At 40.2% G+C, this 21,639-nt stretch overlaps 1 protein-coding gene across 2 annotated transcripts in view; it reads left to right on the top strand.

The window, feature by feature from the left end:
* The window catches only part of armh3 (armadillo like helical domain containing 3), a 160,378-nt gene that overhangs the window by 114,293 nt on the left and 24,446 nt on the right, over positions 1-21,639 (top strand). For both annotated transcript variants that reach the window (XM_076277747.1, XM_076277746.1), the window contains exons 21-23: positions 6,550-6,632; positions 7,762-7,888; positions 14,444-14,519. In XM_076277747.1, coding sequence (XP_076133862.1) covers positions 6,550-6,632; positions 7,762-7,888; positions 14,444-14,519 — 286 coding nt within the window. The remainder of the gene's footprint in view (positions 1-6,549; positions 6,633-7,761; positions 7,889-14,443; positions 14,520-21,639) is intronic.

Raw genomic sequence — 21,639 nt, 5'->3', positions numbered from 1 at the left:
AATAAACATGGATTGAATTGCATTCCATTTTGCCATGGTACTTCAGTCTCAAAATTCAAATGGCAATTCATTTTGCATTTCAATTTTCAATATTCAGTTTCATCATTTAACTGTCAATTCGTTTTGCAATTTAATATTTAAAGTGCAATGTAGGATTGCATTTTAAAAACATATTTGGCAAAACTGTCAATGCCAGCTTGAAAAGATTTTGGATTATTTTGGGCAAAACGTTTTGCCATCGTTTTGAGGCATTTTATTCAAATGGAAAAGAAATAGCGCCCCCCGTGATTGCATTGCACTTTGGTCACGCTCTTTGTGTTGCAAAATTCAAATGGCCATTCAATCTGCCAAACGCATTGCAATCTGTCAAGTCACTCGTCAAGGCGGGAACTAGGCTACGTCACTTCCGTGTTAACGTCTTCTTACCAGAGCCCGTCTACGGGCTAATGTCTTATTAGACATTCTCTGTTCTTACCCAGTTAGCGTTTGCAATGGAGGAGTTTGCAGTCTCTGGCCGACAGACCCGGCTGTAGAGTACAGTGACAGAGGGGGCATTTGCGATTTTCAAGGGGGCACATTTTTTTTGGGGGGGGGGGTGGGGGGTGTTGGCGCCGCAAACATATCATGTCACAGTTGATGAATAATGTTAACCGTGACCGCGAGTAGGCCTAGTGTCCACGAGACCCAGCTGTGTTCTTACATTATTAAGGCTCTTATGTTGCTGCTGATAACTTTGCCAACCAGCGGCAACTTTAGTAGCATCCCTCCCCCCAGCAATTAGTAGCCTACAAATAAGCATCGTATACAACAATTCAGCGAGATAGATTTGGCCAAACGTGGGCCCGGAGCGACCGCACCCCCCGGTTTGCTTATGAGGCTAGCCAGACCACGGAGGGGAGTCTCTGTTGTGTGTGTATGTGTGTGTGTGTGTGTGAGAGAGAGAGAGAGAGAGAGCAGGGCAAGGAAAGGCTGTGAGTTTTAGCCTAACTAACGACAATGGACGACAGAGTGGGCGATCTAGCCCTACTTGTCCTGTGAACTCCAAAGAGCTCCGCGATCTCCCTAATAGGAGAGGTAACCCTCTATTCCCTCCAGTGGTATCCACAGAAGGTCTCCCCACCGTCTAGCGCCCATTAGCTGTAAGGCCTCAGAAATCTTTGAACGGACCAGGTTGACATCAAATCGGACAAGTAGGGCTAGATAGCCCACTCTGTCGTCCATTTTCAGTAATCTGTCCGTTGAGTCAGACTCGTTGACACGGTGGTGTTCTACATAATCAGCCAGAGACCTTAGTGCAGCTGCAAACTTCTCCATTGCAAGCACTAACTGGGTAAGACGTAAACACGGAAGTGACGTAGCCTAGTTCCCGCCTTGACGAGAGACTTGACAGATTGCAATGCGTTTGGCATATTGAATGGCCATTTGAATTTTGCAACACAAAGAGCGTGACCAAAGTGCAATGCAATCACGGGGGGCGCTATTTCTTTTCCATTTGAATAAAATGCCTCAAAACGATGGCAAAACGTTTTGCCCAAAATAATCCAAAATCTTTTCAAGCTGGCATTGACAGTTTTGCCAAATATGTTTTAAAAATGCAATCCTACATTGCACTTTAAATATTAAATTGCAAAACGAATTGACAGTTAAATGATTAAACTGAATATTGAAAATTGAAAAGCAAAAGTAATTGCCATTTGAATTTTGAGACTGAAGTACCATGGCAAAATGGAATGCAATTCAATCCATGTTTATTCTATTTTTTAACCAAAATTATTCAAATTGATTTTAGGATTGCATTGTCACTTTGCAAATTAAAATACAATTTGTTGGAAATTATTGCAAATTGCAATATTAAATTACATAATGAATTGGCAATTGCATAATGTAATGTAATTTTCAATTGCATATTGCAGATTGCATTCTCATTTGAATAAAGATACTCATATGCTTCCATATAGAACTACACGCAGTAGGCATGCAGGACATAATGTTTGCGCAGGAGAGAGAATGAGAATAAAGACGCACGCACGCACGCAACCACCAAGGATTAGAACACTAGGATAAGATTTGAAGGCCATGGACATACATCTTTCTTTCGAAAACAGAAATGGTGAGGCAAGGTAGGCAAGAGAGATACATTGCTGGTCAAAACGCACAAAGCTTTACTAAAGCACATCCACTGTTTAAAGTCACAAACACAACGAACTAAGGTAACTTTTATGCATGCGCGAACCTATACATACCGGTAGATATGTAGTCTGTGCCATAAAATTTTTGCAGGCTGCCCGTTTTGGCTGTCATACTTTTAAATGGCTTCGCAAAAAGTAGGCCTACATAGACCATAACTTGTACTACTGTCATCTTCTTTAAGAACTTTTCCCAATATTTCCCATAGCCTATATCGCTTTTCCTGAAGGGGTGTCTATTATTTTAACTCGCGTCTTCAGCTTCTTTACTGTTGACTTTACTGTATTGAGGCTTTACTGTATTGATGCTAGCCTTCTCGTGATATTTTAAGTAGTAAATGATAATTTGATATTTTGTAAAAATATATATTTAATTAATTTTAACTGACCCGCCCGCAAATGACCCGAATATCATAAAATATTTTGTTTATGACTCATAACCGCGGGTGACCGCGGTCATCCGCGGGCGACCGCTTAATTTCGGGCAGACCGCGCAACACTGATTCTCACGGTTTTAATCTAACTTAGTAGCGTTGTTGTGCATGGTGCAAAAGGATATATGGATGAAATGAATTGTGTTTTCCATGTCATTTGGTAAAATAAATGCTCAAAAGCCTAACAACTCGAAGCAAATCTATCTTGGATTATAGCAGATAAGTGTTTTGTATCATTTCTATGATTTTGGTGAGCTCTACAGGAAATTACAAACGATCTCCAGATGTAAATGGTTGCATATACTATTACGGAAATTCAATTAAACCCACCAATAGGCTAGACCTTAGTTTCACAGGTATGTTAGCAACACAGGGCTTGAAAGCATTGACTGTATAACAAACAAAAACGAAACAATGCGTGGAATTTATCTGGGAATAGGCTACTGAAGGTAGGGGCGAGCTACCTCGCTGGCGTGTTTAATTTGGTTCCTTGGTTAACATAATGTAGGCTACGTTTTTTTGCACAAAATTGCGTCTGCTAATAAAGTTAAAACATAAACACAAACAAACGTGATCTCCTGTGGAATCCCTGACTGCGCCTTCAACGTTAGCCTACTATTATTTGTTGACATCGAACCTGAACAAACGGCAGCTGTTCCCTAAGTTCACTTGCGTGCGTTTTTTTAATTAGGCAATTTTTTGCAGCAGCGCTTGAATTCTAGGAGTGGCGCTGCTGACTAGCCTACATTGTAGGGGAAACACTGCAGAAGTTGAATGCTTTAAAATTTCTAAATTTCGCATACTGTGACGTCGTGCTGCGACGTGGGAATGGATGTTCGGAATCGTTGGTGGAATCGTTAACGTGGATACGTGTACGATTCCGATGGATCGGAACGTTTAGAACTGGTTCCAAACCGGAAACTGGAACCGATTCCCAAGCCTAGTTAAGGTAAATTAAGGTAAATTAAGCTAAAAAACCTGCATAGTTCGCCTTTAATGTGATAAATGGTTCTAATTGGGGAAAATGTTAATGTAGTTTGGCACTGCTCCGCTTTAGCACAACACAGCAGACTGTACAACAGTCATCTGGCATGCAATGAAAACAGATTCACAAGTAATGTTATCATGTTCTCAATGTTTCCGACACGTTTCCAACTCATTAGCTGGTTATGTCATGTCAGAGTCTCAGATTTAAAAAGGTTTTATAGACATGTTTTGTTTTTACTTATATGCGTGTTGTGTGTTCCTACCTATGGACAAGACAGCAAGGTAAACACTCAATACCCAAAGTAACCATCCCGTCTTTGTTTGTAAAAATCTCCGTTTTGCATATTACACAGTTCCAATGAAACCGGCTTTCACTTTAGAAGGCTTTTTAAAAAATATCCATTTGAGTGAGCTAAAACGATGTTTGCAAGTTGACAAAAGACCCAAACACAAAATACAGTATCTGGGTAAGTGTGTACAGGGCCTAAGTTGTGCTCTCACAAGGTATCATATTCAGGGTGTAAAAATATGCGCATAAGGATTATGTTTTGTATGTCATTAGATAAAATAAATGTTCAAAAAATGAACAAGTCGAAGAAAATCTTTCTGGGATCATAGAAGAGATAAGTGTCTTGCAATGTTCATTAATGATTTTAGTGAGCACTATTGACAGACGTGACCTGAGCTAGCGGGATAGTTAGCAAGGATCTCTCTCCAGATGTAAAAGTTTGCCATGGTTGCGTAGCCTATTTCTAAATTACATTAAACCCAAATAGTAGGCCTAAATGACCAAAATCCCACAGCCTAGGTAAGTTAGCAACACAAACTTGAAAGATGCAAGTGAGAAAATCAACTTCATATTAGCCTATTATTAAGTGTTACTGTACTATAGCATCACTTGAACTAGCAGCCGTCTCGCTGTTTATGGCACGCCAGCTGCGCTTACGTGTGTGTGAGGAGAAAAGATGCACAGCCACAGGTTAGGGGAGGAGGCACACACGCATGCCTTGCACACACGTCATTCTAAAAAGTATCAATACTAATAAAAATTAGGCATCGTGACATTTTTCATTTCAGGGTATTGTGACCATGCAACACTAGTTACTACACCCTCTCCCTAGCCAATTGCACTCCTACCCAACTACTGTTACGTGGTAGTGGGTCATAAACCCTCCAACACCAAGTGAACACCAATGGTGACAATGTGTGCACCAATTAATGTGGCATGTCATGAAGGGCACTGTGAGTTCAGTCTGAGTACGCCTGTAAACAAGTCTATGGTTATGTTAGAACCTGTTTCCGCAAGGGAGAGGGAAGTTGAGCTGAGTGCAGTATTATACCCTACGCGCTAATCAAGGGAACTCGATTCAGCTGTGAGGATGATTACCACCTGAGTGAACTCTAAGGGGGAGTGGCTAGTGAACTGTTACATAAAGGGCCAGTTTAAATTATGTCAGGGATTTTTAGAGGTTTATTCACTACAGTGGGATGCACATAAAGTCATCAGTGACCTTGACCTTTGGCTACCATAATCTTACAAGTTATGCTTTGAGTCCAAGTGACTGTTTCTAGCCTGTGAGATATGTTAGAGATATCACATTTACAAAAATTGGACCTACGGGTATACTGATTTTTGTCACCCGATGAGGTCACTTTGAGTTATCCTAAAGGAGAAATCCGGAGACCAAATTAAACCACAGACTTTCTAGTTCACTGTATGTATAAACAGGGATACTGTTGATTACAAAGGCTTTTGTCAACATGAGATATTAGGTATCCAAAATCCTGGCCTTGCACAGGACATTAAGGGCCCTACTATGATAGTATAAAGCGCAGTGTAAAGTCTATAATCATCACGACGCACAGCTTATTTGTATCGTAGACTCGAGTTTTTCACCATGCCCGTCTCCTTTATTGACCAATGCGCCAGGGGTGTGCCAATTAACAACCTATAAGGGAGGGGTCTGGCGCATTATCTAAAAATCGCTATCATACTCTACCTAAAACGCATTGCGCTACTGACCAAGGGAAACCTGTTCAGAAATCCATGGCGAGTTGTTTATATGTTATTTTAAGAGTGCATTATCAACAGTGATATGGGCAGGTGCACAATGCACCCTGCTTCTCTCATCCATAGGAATGCACAACAGCGCACATCCATGCAAAACATTACAAATTACACGATTACAATGGGAAACATAATTATAATAAATATATTATGAATACATCTCACAATGAGTAGTTATTCACCATCATTTGCAAATTGGTAATGACGGATAAAAGTGATTAGGCGAGATGCAAGAGGCACATATGAAGCACTGCTGAAGACGCCCAACAGCGCCAAAAACAATAAAAAGGGCGAGCATTTTTCCACAGATTTTGGGGGTATTTGCCAAAAGGCGTGTGACATAGTGGACACATGCAGTCCTGGACTGACACCCATCACACAGTGCCTATAAAAACTATTCACCTCCCTTGCAGATTGTCCTCCAGAATTTCCATATATTTTGTTGGATTATTTTACCCTTTACCTTTTCAAGCATTCCAGGGCCTGCTGTCGAGAAGCATTTCCACAACATGATGCTACCATTATCATGCTTTAAAATAGGGATGGTTTGTTTGTGTGATGTGCAGTGATTGATGTCTGCCAAACATAGTATCTAGTTTAATGGCCAAAAAGCTAAATTTTGGTCTCATCAGATCAAAGGACTTTCTTTTGACTTTCGAGTGTCCCACATGTCTTTGGGTGAACTTTAGTCAAGATTTAATATGAGCTTTGCCACTCACCCATAGGGCTTTATAGTTTTTTTTCCGAATACAAGAACTCCGGCTCTGATGTTGATGAGCTTTTTTGCATTAACCCAACTTGTATCCTTGGAGCTGCTATATTTCTGACAGTCACATCCTGTTGACACCCTGCTGTTTATTTATGTTGTCTTTAGCTCTCATCAACCTGTTGAAGTTCTTCTTGTCTAACGAGACAACCCTGTTGGTTAAGCACAACATCTTCCATATGGCTCTGCAGGTAGGACACTGTGGTTTTCAAGATTTTCCTTTATGTAGGGGGCTATGGACCTGTTTTTTCAGAATGTTATGGTGCTCCATAATTTCTTTGTTGTAAATGTACATTTATAAAACAATTAATACTTTCCAATTATACATACGGGTTATTCCATTTAAGTTCAACACATCTTGACTCCATGGTCACATTTTTTGTTCAAACATTCCCCAATGTCTTATGACCATTATACAAAAATTTCAGCCTGATATCTTATTTGGTTATTGGGTAGAAAATGTGCACTCTAAAGTAGTATCATGTGTAGATTTGCAATATCACATTGGAATTACTGTCCTTCCCACCATTGGGACGCCTTTATGTACTAATTGGGTACCCCCATAGCACTAAATCAGGGGTGTCCAAACTATGGCCCGGCCCTACGGCAAACTACAGAATAAATTTTCTGTTTTACTTACTCCAAATACAGTGAAACTTAACTCAGTCATATGCTACAATGATGCTATGCTCTGAATGCCAGTCAGATTGCAGATTTGTAGCTCTGTTGCAAAGGGCAGTTAATGCAAGGAGTTTGATGAATTGATAAATATAAGTATACTCTTTTGATCCCGTGAGGGAAATTTGGTCTCTGCATTTATCCCAATCCGTGAATTAGTGAAACACACTCAGCACACAGTGAACACACAGTGAGGTGAAGCACACACTAATCCCGATACAGTGAGCTGCCTGGTACAGCGGCGCTCGGGGAGCAGTGAAGGGTTAGGTGCCTTGCTCAAGGGCACTTCCTAGCCGTTCCTACTGGTCGGGGTTCGAACCGGCAACCCTTTGGTTACAAGTCCGAAGCGTTAACCAGTAGACCAAGGCTGCCCAACATACTGTACAAGTGTAAATTGGCCAAAAAAAAATTGATCTACTTCATAGGTGTGCAAATATCTTAAAAATAATTGATGTTCTAAAGAGCGCATCAAAATAGGATATTTAACCAAGCAGTAGTATAATTTGATTTAACCATAATCTTTTCCTTTTGCTTTTTTAAACACATTGAATTGCCTCTTTATATAAAATGCGCTATATGAATAAACTTGGCTTGTCTTTCCTTTAATCCTAGTCCTTTTCTACTGTCTCTCCTCTTTTATAGGTAATAAACTTGTTTAACATGTTCATCACATATGGAGACACGTTTTTGCCAACGCCTAACAGCTATGATGAACTGTACTATGAAATTGTGAGAATGCACCAGGTCTTTGACAACCTTTACTGCATGGGTAAGTGACTTATACTTAGCTCTTGCTTGCAATTTTATTTATTTGTTTCAGGTCAATAATAACTATTTTAATTGTCAGACAAGCAAATATGCTTGTATCTGTTCTCTAATGTTGTCGTGTGGACAAAAGGCCAAAATGATACAAAAGTTTTCAGTTTTCAGAAAAATAGCTTTTTTCTCGTTTCCGTGTGGAATACCATGCTAGTGTTGGAAACGTTTTCCAATTGTCAGTCCCCAGACTATTCACGAAGTGAATCACATCAACCTGTAATGCATCACTTGAATCACTTCACTCAAGTCACAGTGAACCAGCTGATGAACGTAGATAACTATTTGAGTCAGTCCACATTGCCAAGTGATGCAGAATTCAAAGTTGACAAAATACCAACTCAAACGCCAGCCCAAAAACACGGCATAGTGAACCTGACAACAACTTCAGACAATAGGAATGACATCTAAGCAGTGTTGGGAGTAATGCGTTACAAAAGTAATGTAATTACTGTAATATATTGCTGTTTGCGGTAACGTGGAATGTAAGGCATTACAAAAAAAAAATTGGGTAATATTTACTCGGTACAAACTTCAGTAACGCGCGTTACAATGCAGTTTAACCCAAAATTAAGCGCTTGTTTTGTTTTGATACATATTCGCAAACACCACGGAGAACAACAGAGGAGAAAAAATCTGCGCAAAATAGTAGAACGTTATCTCCTGATACTGGTTGAATATGACTGTGGCTGCAGCAGACTCGCAGGCGGACTCTATTTGCTGGATGGACATAAGTTCAGCTTGTCAGAGACAAGGCTATGAAGAACATAATAGTTAGTGCACTTTGTGTGCGAAACCGAAAGATCTCTCAGCTCGCGAAATAGCACAAGTAAATTAATGAAACATCTAAAGTAGTGCCACGCTAATCTTTTTGATTCTTGATAAAACACAAACTATGCTGTTGTGCATGTCAGCTTTGTGCTGTGAACTTGAATTGAAGAGAATAAAGGGATAGAAATGCAGAAAAAGATTGTGTAGCCTGGCAGTGCCACCGCTCCCACCACGCGCATCACGCACTTTGCGTTGGGCACCAAAGGACAGAGGGGGCACCCAAATGTAACCAATGAATAGTAGCTTTACTGCAAACTGCGTTTCACTCTTCATCAATAACGTTTACAATGTCAAAATGCACTAACATGATGTTACATGCAAGTTTGATACCTTTTGGGTTCTCTCAATCACCACGTAGTACTGGAATTGGTGGGTCTTCAATCATTCGTTTTCCAAGCATTTAGGCTACATGAAGCACATGATATGCTGAGTCGACTGAAACGCATTCCATTCAGATAGCTAGGTGGATACCAGGCTCATAATTCACTTGTATTTTACTAGTGCTGCCACTAACGACTAATTTTCTAACGACTAATCTTTCGACTAATTATCGATTAGTCGACTAATCTAAACGACTATTTTTTTTTAAAATCAAGTGTTTGTTATTTTGTTGTGTACGTTTTATTTTGAACTCAACTAAAGGGAAAACGTAAAATATATATCACCCTACTTTTGTTAGAAGCTGTATTACTGTAAGTAAACTGTTCAAAAACATTATGTATTAAAAAAAAAAAACACCCATTTAAAATGCTACCTTCAGATCTACAGTAATGTCAGACCTTTGATAGACTTTATTTGTATGCCAGTGTTGCCATCGACATAGACAACTTCTTTGACCTGAGGCCCGGTCATGGCATACTTTGGGGTCATAGGGCCCACCTACATGAACCCACCCCCCATCAAATTATCATTATATCACATCACAATTATTATTGTTATGCTATATTGTTATACATGCACTTCAAAGCAGCCAGTGTTTAAAGTGCTAACATTGTTCACAAAAAGTTTGAAAACATGCACATCAGAGGACTGCTTTACTAATGTAAAATATAATTAGAATAGTTCCATTGCTTTTGCATGGTTGCATGATAAATACTTCTCAAAACAACAGCAATTATATGGGTGTCATCGTTTTGGGATGTTTCCCTCATGCAAGCATCATATACTGGTAGGCAAATGGAAAGAATATTTACATATTTAATTATGCCACAAGCTTTTGGCCACGTTATTCAAATTTGACTATACAATACTCTAGATAGTGTATTATAGTCTGTGCTCTGTTTTTATGGAAGTTGCATAAATCCACATTGTTCTATTAAATGTAGTTTCATAATTAAATAGCTTTCCAATAGGTTGAATTGGAGATTTGCTACCAACGTTATCAAGTGGTTTCAGTTTCTCTCGCGCATTGAATGAACGCTCATACCACCATTTAATTGTATGCCTCTATGTTTGATGACACCAAATTAGCAAGTAATTCATACTGATTGCAGAAAAGTTTGTTTTCTTTTTCTGTCGGTCCGCGGTTCCTTGATCAATTGCGCAGCAAATTATCAGACGAAGCCCCTGGAATAATTTCACTCCGCGGCTCCGGACCAGCAATGTCCACGTTACGGCCGGTGCTGGTCCGCGCGGCCCATAGTTTGAGAAACGCTGGACTTTGAAAGGCGACAGGAGTTGAGGACTTTGCAAATGAGCCTAACATCAGCATGTTCAAAACAAGTAGGCTACACGCACTTTGCGCGTCTTACCACATAGGTTACTTCACTTTATCAGTTGGCTTGAACGCTAAAAAAATATGCGTCGTGACTTATTGACCATGGGAAATGACGCGCACCTTGATTGTTGATATCACGGGCGGCGGCATGTTCGGTTTAACGTTTTTTTGTATTATGAATTACAGTAATGACACGCCGTTGCGTTGTCAACGTGAGACACTTCACTTCATTTATTTCAATTTCCACAATAGGCTACTATATTAGTCAGAGTCTGGACTAGCGTAACCTACTAGCTTAGCTCCCCCCACTCTGCCTAATAATTAATTGCGCTGAAAGCAGGCAGGCACGCAGCTTTGCTGCTGGCGTTAAAGCGTATGGTACGCTCCCGCGTCTGCGTCCCGCGCACGCGGCACTGGTGAGCGCGTGACGAGAATTGCGTCATTTTTACAGCATGCGTCGCGTCTTTGAGTCGACCGAATTTTAAGACCGCGCGTCAAAGTGACGCGTAGACTGCGCATGTGTGAAACGGAACTGCTGTAAACACTCCCCTCCAGTAGGTGGACCACATAGAAGAACAACACTTAAACCTACAAACAAACCTAGACAGAAGAAGACTTGTTTGGTTACCATAACGACAGGAACAGAGAGAGCGCCTGTCCTCAGCTTGCCTGGCTTTGAGTTACGTGAGACACCACGAAATGGAGTCAACTTCGACCGATTAAAGCCACAATTATCCACAGATACATTCTTTAACATTATATTTAACGGTCACTTTATGTTGTTGAACCCAAAGTATTTCAAGACACCACATTTTAGATGAGTTGGGGACGTAATTATCTGCTGGCCGTTCTGTACGTCACCTGATTGTCGAAACAGGGTGGCTGCATATGGCTCATTGTGGCTACTGGCTATTATATTGGCTTGCTTTGGTCATGAGCCCTGGATCATGTAGCACTGAATGAGATGGCAAACAATAAAATAAAACTAATCATAGACTGTAGAAATGCGCTACACAGCACTAAAAACCGAATAGTTTATTTATAGTTTGACTACGGATATTTCACGTCATGTTAAAATAAAAAGTGACAGCCCTACTCCCTGCATAGAGAGCTGACATGACTTCGGATTAAATGCATCTTTTAAAAATGAGCGTAGCCTAGCACCTATTACTGAACAATGCTGAAATCAAATCGCGAAACCCAGAGCCATATAAAGGTATCTATCTACAACGCTCAGGCGAAACCCAGTAACACTTGCTGATCGAGATGCATTCTCGCCTGTTCCGTATATAATGCGTTATCAATAGTGATAATAATAATAAAGGGAATGTAGCCTACCTCTCCCAGGTGCAATCATTATCACCTAGCTCCTGAACAATGCTGAACTCAAATCTCGAAACTCGCCTGTCAACACCGGATATGCATTATCATAATAATAATTGAAGGAATAACCTAGGCTACCTCTCGCTCTAAATACACCCATTATCACAGTGAGACATTATACATTATGAACACAAATAGTTACTTCAAAACTTTTATTGACACGTCATATTTACAGGTTTTTGATTCATACTTTTTGGTATGAGGCAGGTGTGAAGACTCAATACAAATTTAACTGAGGACATATGTACGCACAACTCGTTCTTACCATGCTGTGTTTAGAAAAATGTCCCAATTATTGCTGCCCTCGCAGCACCGAGTTACTTATAGGCTTGTAGCCTAAGTAGCCTAATAAGCAAGTAGGCTAAGCTAGTCTCTCAGCTATACCAACAGGTGTGCTGTGTGTGTTCTGGTGAATGATAAATGGAGCGATGCGATGGGCCAGCTTATCAAACTTCCCAGCAGACAGGCGAACGTACTCGTGGTGCTTTTTCCTTCATCAGCTCTTCCTTCGTTGAGTGCTCGCACATCCCACGTTATTCTTTTCTTCATGCGTTTCAGGCTTCTTTGGTGGTTGTGTCCTACTTTCAGGCTCGACGTACCGCCCCCAGTTGGTGGGGCAGAGTATCACAGTTAAGCCGTAGTGCGCAGGCGCTAACCTTAACGATTTAAAGTGCATTCAGGACAGCAGAATTTGGAGTATGCTTCACATCCACGGCAAAAATGACGCACGTCTTGGACACGCGCAAATGTGACGCACGACCATGCCAGAGCCTTAACACTTGCGTGCATAGTGGGGTTTAAAACATGCCAAAGTCTTAGTAGCCTGTTTAACATCCAAAGACAGTCATTGTACTTTTCAAGAGTTAATAACATAGAGTTAATATAACATTACAGCCGTGTGAGACCAAAAATAAATAGGCGGTCAATAGTAAAACGACTCTTCGACTAAAAAAATTGCCGTCGACTAATTTTCATGGTCGATTAGGTCGACTAAGTCGACTAATCGCGGCAGCACTATTTTACAAAACGAAATGTGAAGCAACATGTCATTGCATACTTCCATTTCCACAGCAATGAAGGTTGCTTAAAACAACTTAACATTGTGCATATTATTGTTAATATTGTGCTATCAGTGTAACTCAAACAAATAAGGCTTGTAAACAAGAGCTGGCAAAAGGGCATTATGACAACGTAAAGATCAATGCTCTTAAAGTGACAGTGCACCATTTATAAGTAAAACAGCATTTCTTCAGAAATTAATGTTTAAAAATACACAGTAATGGTCTGTAAATAATAGGCCTTTTATTTTACTTTAGGTGTTTGAGTTGTCATTTAAATGTCACTCACTCAAAGCCACTCACTTAGGGCACCGAAATGGCCAGCAGGCCACCATCTTGACATGTCTTTATTAAAGGAACCGTATGTAAAAAATGTATTTCAATTAATCATAAAATTGCCTTGATATGTCACTAGACATTAAGAAATCATGTTCATTTCAAATACTTATATCACTGACAACAGTAGTCTGGCCAGGATATTGTCATTTAAAAAGTGAAGTTGCAGCCCTCAACTGATGTTGATGTTGTCATGTTGTGTTTTGGCCTAATGCACCACCCTCCACCTATCTACTAATCACAAAGTCAGTAGTGTTTCGTCATCCGGTTGCCAACTCTGCCAGTCAGAGGGGAGGGGAAGGGGATACACCGCTCTACAGTAATTTGAAAGTGATTGTAGTACCCGTTTTGGCCACAATCTTACATACGGTTCCTTTAAGCTTTGATTTACAATATAGTAGGCTCTCTATTGATTTTAATGAGTAGGCCTAGGCCTTAAAGTTACAGTATTTCTATCACAATTTACCAGACTTTGACCTTTTGTCGGTTTTTAACAAAATTCTGACTATGATTGTTCCTTGTATTGCATTATGAGCACTGCGCCTATTGCATTCTACTGTTGCCTTAAGCCTAGCTCAGTCATTATGCTATACCACATCTCCCTCCATTGGAAGAGCAAGCTGCATTGAGCGTAATAAACTGCATTTAGAATGGCAAATCCATATTTCTAGATATTTTGGTGAAAGTAACTTAAAAGTAATGCAATAGTAGTGTAATGCCTTACAATTCAGAGACAGTAATATTATAATGTAACAAATTACTTTGAAATGACAGTAATAAGTAATGCATAGTACATTACGATTTTGAAGTAACTTGCCCAACACTGCATCTAAGTATACAAATGGTAGTAAGCATATGCTTAATTGTCACGATTATGAGGTGTTCTTGGAAAATTTTCCCTCCCACAAGGGGTCCTTGGCACCAAATGTTTGAGAACCCCTGCCTAATGCCTGCCTAAATAACAGTGCTGTGGTGCTGACACACCGCATGTTAGATAGATAGATACTTTATTGATCCCCAGGGGAAATTCAAGTTATTTTTTATTTTTTTTAGATAGATAGATAATGTCAAGACATGTTGCATGTTCTTGTGGAAATTAAGTTACATTTTTAATGTGATATCTTCAGTGTAAATATTTGTGCAATAAGGTACCCTATTGAATTAATTCTTGAAATTTCTGTAGTGCTTAGAGTCTCCACCAATGCTGGACAGTGGAAGGAGCCAGCCAGCAAAGTAACGCATGCATTGATCAACATACGGTAAGTGTTTCACCCCTCATTTCTTATTTTAATCTTTCTTAACATTGCATGCACCCATACCAGACCTGAAGCTGATAATTAATTTGAGATGGATGTCTACAAATCATCATATTATGATATGATTAGGGCCCTAGCAGCGAAGGTGCAAAGCCCTATTGTTTCTGTAAGGATGATTTTTATAGTACAGTACTTGTATGTAGGGGCATTGCCTTGGCAAAGGGGCAATACCATTAATTCTGTCCTCTTACTGAGGAAAAAGTTTCTGTATTTCAAGCCATACAACTTGTCCGCTGAACCCCTTCCATCCACTTTTCTCCAACTATTCTACCGCTGTCAGTAGAGTTGGGTATCGTTTGGGTTTTATCCGATACCGGTGCTAAATCGATACTTTTAAAATGGTGCCAGTGCCAAAACGGTACTTTGTTTTTACAATAAAATGGTCTAAAGCATGAATTTTTTTTTGAACATGAAATTGAACTGTTATATTCAATTTACTATCAACATTTCATTGCTTCTATGCATAATAAATGTAAATGTAAAACAGCTTGCTATGGATGCACACACAATGGTAAGATCTGCTTTCAAGTGTATCCAGTGTAGGCGGCTTGCCATAAGGTATGTTAAAACGGCTTGCCATGGAACTGCCAGGTCATGGACAATGGCATTTACAAGTAACCTAATCTAACATCGAGGGACTGCTCTCAAGTTCAGTGTTCCCAAATGCTTCAAGATATTTGATGTCTTCCCCCATAACACGTAATAGTTTTAAACATGTTACATATGTCGGTGTTGAGGTGTTTCGATTCCCAGTGCCAGTAGGCATTTCAACAGCAACTATGCGCTAACAGACTGTAGGCTACTGCATACTGTAGCTTAATTAGCTATAACGTACGGAGATGGTTCCGTAGCCTCTTTGACAGCTCAGTCAAATTGAGAGGTATATTTGTAACCTACATATTTATCTTTTTGCAAGCTAACTTTTAGCATGATCTTCATATTCATCGTGATGCTATATGAGCCTCATGCACATGAAAGATTCCCGACAAACACGGGATGTCTCCTGGACCTTATGCAGACATTCACAACATCCCCGATTGGTCCCCAACGTCATGTTCTCTAGCAGACTTTTTGTTGACGTTATTGACGTCCGGAGCAAGTTATCCTTTGGTTATTGCGCGACGTCCGGTGCCGGACTTTCTGGGGACGTCACCCTCAGGTCCCTCGGATGACATCCGAATTTGGTCATTTCAAAAAACATCCCAAGGACGTCCTTGTGTGGGCCCGACAATGATGTTATACCGGGGACATCAATAGGACGTTTGTTTATTAAGTACACACATGGCAGCAGAGTTGAGAGAGCTCTGGCTACAGCCTGCAGGACGGAGACATCCACATCTATGCGCGACTTCACGTTACACGTCATTACGTAGCAACATTGAGGTCAGCTTAGGATCAGCTACACAGCATTGGGAAGAACACCATTGGTGGCCACCGATGAAAGTAAGTAACATGTTTGGCTGTGTATGTAGCTGATAAAGTTTTCAATAACTGAATGAAACTGAATGGAAAGTTGTCAAATATTAATGTATAACGTAACGTTCTGTAATTTTCCTCTGGGGATGAATAAAGTATCTATCTATCTAACATAGCAATTAGCTCACCTTTAGCAGGTTAGCAGCTAGCAGGTTAGCAGCTCATTAGCCTACCTTTGTTAGCAACATACAGTTTATGAAGTTGTGCGTCTATGAACAAAGTAGCTTCACTGAGGATATGTGAATTATGTAGCACTTTTGTTTTGAGTTTACGTTAATGTATAACGTTACAAACTAGGGAATGGACTTTATCCAATTCATGTTAGCTGATGTGATGCATGGTGTAGCTTACAATGCGCATTTCTTCAGATAACTGTCATTACGTGATGCGTAACATGCTCTAAATAGGCAGTGGTTTATCTAACCTAGTCATGTACTTATCATCTTTTTTATTTTCAGAACCACACACACGGCCTAATTGGGCTGAACCGAGGACTTTTGGAGATGAATACAATGCAATAAAACTAGAGAAATGTTAAAAACAGACCACGTAGCATTTGTTTAGGGTTGCCTAGCAACATAAGTGACTTTGCTTAAATTTGTAAAGCAAAACGATCTACATTGCAGAAGAATTAAGGATACTGCTTTTTCATGACTTGTTTAAATGTCATTGTAATTTATTTGATGCATGCTCGCGTTTAAAAGTGTCAAGCATTGCTGTCCCTAATGTCACAGCAGCTCCTTGTGGAAACAGCAAAGAAGAGTGCACATATCCGATGAGATTTCTGACGAGGAGCAGAATATCTCTGGCCTTACCAGAGCCTTACTGTTTATGAAAAAATGATATGGAATAGAAACATCTGGAATCTATTTCTTTCAGCTTAACGTTGGCTACAAAGTACGGAGCCCTCCGGGTGACATGGGGAAAAAAAACATGGGTTAAAAAAAAAAAGTAATGGGGAAAAAAAACATGAAGAAGAAAAAAAAAACCATGCACTTTTGCGGGATCTCATTGCGGGATCTCGCAAACACGCACACACAGTGACCCAGGCGCGTAGCAAGCGTGGGGGATGTGGGTGTTATAACGTACACAGTTTTGCTGGAACACGATTCTACCACACTTTTTGTCAGATTAAATTGAAAGTAAAATATGGAAATAAACGCTCCCGTAAAGAGTTGGAACCGTATCTATAACGCACACACAGAGACACAAATAGGTCTGTTGATTTGATTGAACGGTCATTCAGCCAATCACATCAAGTTAGGTGAAGAACCAGAGCCGCTCTGATCAAATTCAAAGTGTACGTCTTTCAAGGCTATGCTGCTGCTTGGGTCTGCATTGTAACGTCTGCAGTGAGCAGATTTCAGATAGAATTGAAATGATAATTGTTACCGCATTATGCTAATTTAGTAAACCAAAATTCACTGTCTGACTGACAGTTTTTGTCACAATGCAGGGAGTCAAAGTGAAAGCGGGGTGCGTGCACCAAGGCACCTGTTTCTGCAGGAAAACCTTTGGCTACTGTTCTCAGAGCATTATGCTTTCTCTGCCTATGATCTGCAGCTTTTCTCAAACTATGGGCCTCCTCAACAATTAACCTACTACTGCTCCACGTAGCCGCAAAATTAAGTTATGCCCGGTGCTTCACACGTCTGCTCATTTGCAGCATACTTATTCATTTGGTGTCATCAACTATGTAGACATACTGTAGCCCAGTCAGCACACATACAGTACGTCTCCAAGACGCTTGGAAAGGAACAGCTTAATTACATCGCGTTCCATTTAGAACGTCTTATTTGATCTGATCTTACAAACGGCGGCGTCAAGACACATTTGAGTTCTACATCGGAGATAGAACGCTTATGATCGCTCATGCAATGTGTGCGTCCCTGCAGCAAGTGAAACTGGAGGTAACGTGGGCTAGAAGCAACAATAGTTTAAACAACAATGTGGCTTCCTGTAACTATAAATGGAAAAATGCATAGAAACTGCTAATCATAATCTTTAAATTGACATTAATTAAGCTGGCTATTTGCAACACAATTTATATATATTCCCTTTGCATATGTTTGGGTAGACTTGAAACGTTTTTGAATTTGAGCTTACAGTTCTGTGTCCTTTACATTTATTTAATAGGTATTAGTGATACCTCGAAATTAGGCTGCTGTCTGTTAGGTAATTTATTGTAGCCTGCTGTGTGTGCGTGTCTGCACGCAGGTGTCTCCCTCTCCCTCCCGTGTCATAGGCCTATGTAATGTGTCCAGAAAACCCACAACACGCAACAGTGATAGAGCAATCATAGTATCATGATACGATTGCCATCTGGCGGTAGTGGTTTGTGGGCCTATTGGGGTCAAGTAGGAAGCCCAGCAAGTTCCAAAAGTAAAAAAAAACTTTTGCGAGATCTTGCAAAAGTTTTGCGGGATCTCGCAAAACTTTTGCGGGATCTCGCAAAACTTTTTGCGAGATCTTGCAAAACTTTGCGAGATCCCGCAATGAGATCCCACAAAAGTGCATCGTTTTTTTTTTTTTCTTCATGTTTTTTTTCCCCATTACTTTTTTTTTTTTTTTTAACCCATGTTTTTTTCCCCCATGTCACCTGGAGGGCTCCGTAACAAAGAGCATTCATAGCCTAGAGAAAACAATAAAAAATGTATCTGAAATGTTCCAGGAAGATAGGCTTACATAGGCTATTTTTAGGCTGTCCCTGTTTGATCACAGGTTCAAGAAAACGCCTTAGAGTGGATATAACTTCAATGCATTCTAGTTATATTTCATGTACTTTATATCATGTTGAGTTTTGCTTCACAGCATGCATTGCAATTCATTTACCGCATTTTAGGCTATTATTAGTTTGTTTTGAATTTTGAAACAATATGGTTGGAACAATTTAGCTTAGGTTAGCCTAGGCCTACTCTGATTATGCTGTTGATGTTGTTTCATAGCCTTTTACTTGTGTGTAGTTACTTCTAGATTTTGACAAGAGCTTGTGATATTGCTTTAAAGTAGGCTACTTGGCATTGGCTCACGTGAACTGTCAAACACAGTCCACTAGCCTATGTGGTGCACCCCTCTGCTTTATGCTTATCTAGTGTTTATGTTATCTAACTGTATCTGGATCCTATCAGATCAGTGCTATCAGAGCAAGATGTTAGAGATGGTGCATAACATGCAGTAATGCCTCGTATTTAAAATGTTATTCGATGTTGTTACTACCATTTGTGTGGGCGCTGGTGCCATATTAAAACCGGGTTTTGGTGCCCAACCCTAGTTGTCACGCATGTAATTAATTCATAGCTCAGTTCAGGTGACTTTCCTTTAGTTTTTTTTTTTTTATAATTATGTTTATTTATTTTTGTAGATGTAACAGAAATAACTTGCTTATACCAGTACAAACTCTACAACCCCAAATCAGAAAAAGTTGGGACGTTGTATAAACTGCAAATAAAAACAGAATGTGATAAAAATACAACTCTCATAAACCCATATTTAGCAACAAATAGGACATAGACAACATATCAAATTTGGAAACGAGGAAATTCATGAAAAATACCGTTGAGAACAAAATTATTCATATTAATATTAATGTTTATTTTCTCTTGACCTATATGTTTGTTATGACTGAAAACGACACTGCCACATGGCTGAAGGTTGTAAGACAATGTGGTAGAAAAAGGGGAAGCCGTGGCCCACTGGTTAGCGCTCTGGACTTGTAACCGGAGGGCTGCCGGTTCGAGCCCCGACCAGTGGGCCGCGGCTGAAGTGCCCTTGAGCAAGGCACCTAACCCCTCACTGCTCCCCGAGCGCCGCCGTTGTAGCAGGCAGCTCACTGCGCCGGGATTAGTGTGTGCTTCACCTCACTGTGTTTACTGTGTGCTGTTTGTGCTTCACTAATTCACCGATTGGGTTAAATGCAGAGACCAAATTTCCCTCACGGGTTAAAAAAAGTATATATACTTATACTTATACATGGATTCAAAAAAAAAGTGTTTTCATCTTTCACATTTTTATGAAAAATGGCAAGTCCAAAATTATTCATACCCTTTTTTAAATAATCAGTGGAGTTTTGAGGCAGGAACGATTCTTTGCCATCACTCTGGCCTTGTGCTCAGGGATTGATGTCTGGACTAAATGTTGATATTTTCCTCTGTTAACCATTTCTTGCCTTGTTTGGCTATATGTTTTGGATCATTGTATGGTTTAATGGTCCAATGCCGTTTATTGAGGTAGGTCTCAGCACACTGCCTGATCTTTCCCCCTAGAAAGCCCCTTGTTTTAGTGTTACTGTTTACTTTGAGAAGGCCACCTTGGCTTGGTAGGTATTATAAGAACCATTTTGAGAGCTATGAATGCAAATACAAATCAGTTTTCGAATCAGTTTTAGAATTTGAATTTGATGCCAGCAACATTTAAAAAAAAAGTTGGGACAGGGAATGTTTACCACTGTACTGCTTCACCCCTTCATTTAACAATATTCTGTAAATGTCAGCCAATCACAATCAAGGACCGGGACTATCGGTTTTAGAAGTTGGGTTTCAAACTGAGCACTAAATCAAGTTGGATATTGGACACTTGGATAGGCCCTCTCCTCTTTAGCCCAGATGAATCCATGATTTCCAAAAAGAATTTCAAATTTTGATTGGTCAAACCACAGGACCTTTTTCCATGTTACCATTTTTCCATGTTTCTGTATCATGTCTAAGTATAAGTATATACTCTTTTGATCCCGTGAGGGAAATTTGGTCTCTGCATTTATCCCAATCCGTGAATTAGTGAAACACACTCAGCACACAGTGAACACACAGTGAGGTGAAGCACACACTAATCCCGGCGCAGTGAGCTGCCTGCAACAACAGCGGCGCTCGGGGAGCAGTGAGGGGTTAGGTGCCTTGCTCAAGGGCACTTCAGCCGTGCCTACTGGTTGGGGTTCGAACCGGCAACCCTCCGGTTACAAGTCCGAAGCGCTAACCAGTAGGCCACGACAATTTTGGCTGTTGCATGGTAAAGTTTACACTAGCAATTCTGAAGTATCAAAGTGTGCACATAGACAATGGTTATCAGAGGCTTTCCTGAGCCCATACAATGATTTTCTTTGCAGAAACAGGTCTGGTTTTGATGCAGTACCATCTGAGGTCCAAAAGACCACAGCCATTGTTTTAGAGCTCTATCCCTTGTTTGCAAAGATTTCATTTTAAAGAAGCAATGAAGCATGTTGTTTTATCATTTGTCCACACAGGTTTACACAGAGTGATGAATACCCCTACATCTTTACCTCTAAGAGACCCTGCCTCCCTGGGATGCTCTTTTTCACACCAAATCATGTTGCCAGTTACCCTAATTAGTTGTGAAACATTCCTCCTTTTGTTTAGGCAGGATTCAAACCTGAATCCCGTGGGCACTAGACCCGAATGTGGTATGGGACACCAATGCTACCCCAGTCAGCAGTCTTTGACCAGTCCATTTTATTGTCTAGATGCAGCAGGATTTGTTCTTTAATACCATAGTCTACCCTTAAATACTGCAGTTGTCTTTTTCCTGTTTAACTGTTTTGACAGTTTGATTTTACTTTAACTGTTGTGTCTGGTAA

The sequence above is a fragment of the Alosa pseudoharengus genome, unplaced genomic scaffold (genome assembly GCF_046254945.1).
Source record: "Alosa pseudoharengus isolate Yale_2024_CS ecotype anadromous, Long Island Sound unplaced genomic scaffold, YU_APseudo_1.1 YU_APseudo_1.1_scf_11, whole genome shotgun sequence".
In the NCBI taxonomy this organism is placed as follows: Eukaryota; Metazoa; Chordata; class Actinopteri; order Clupeiformes; family Clupeidae; genus Alosa; species Alosa pseudoharengus.
Note: the sequence above shows the minus strand (reverse complement) of the source record. Positions and strands in the feature narration are given on the sequence as shown.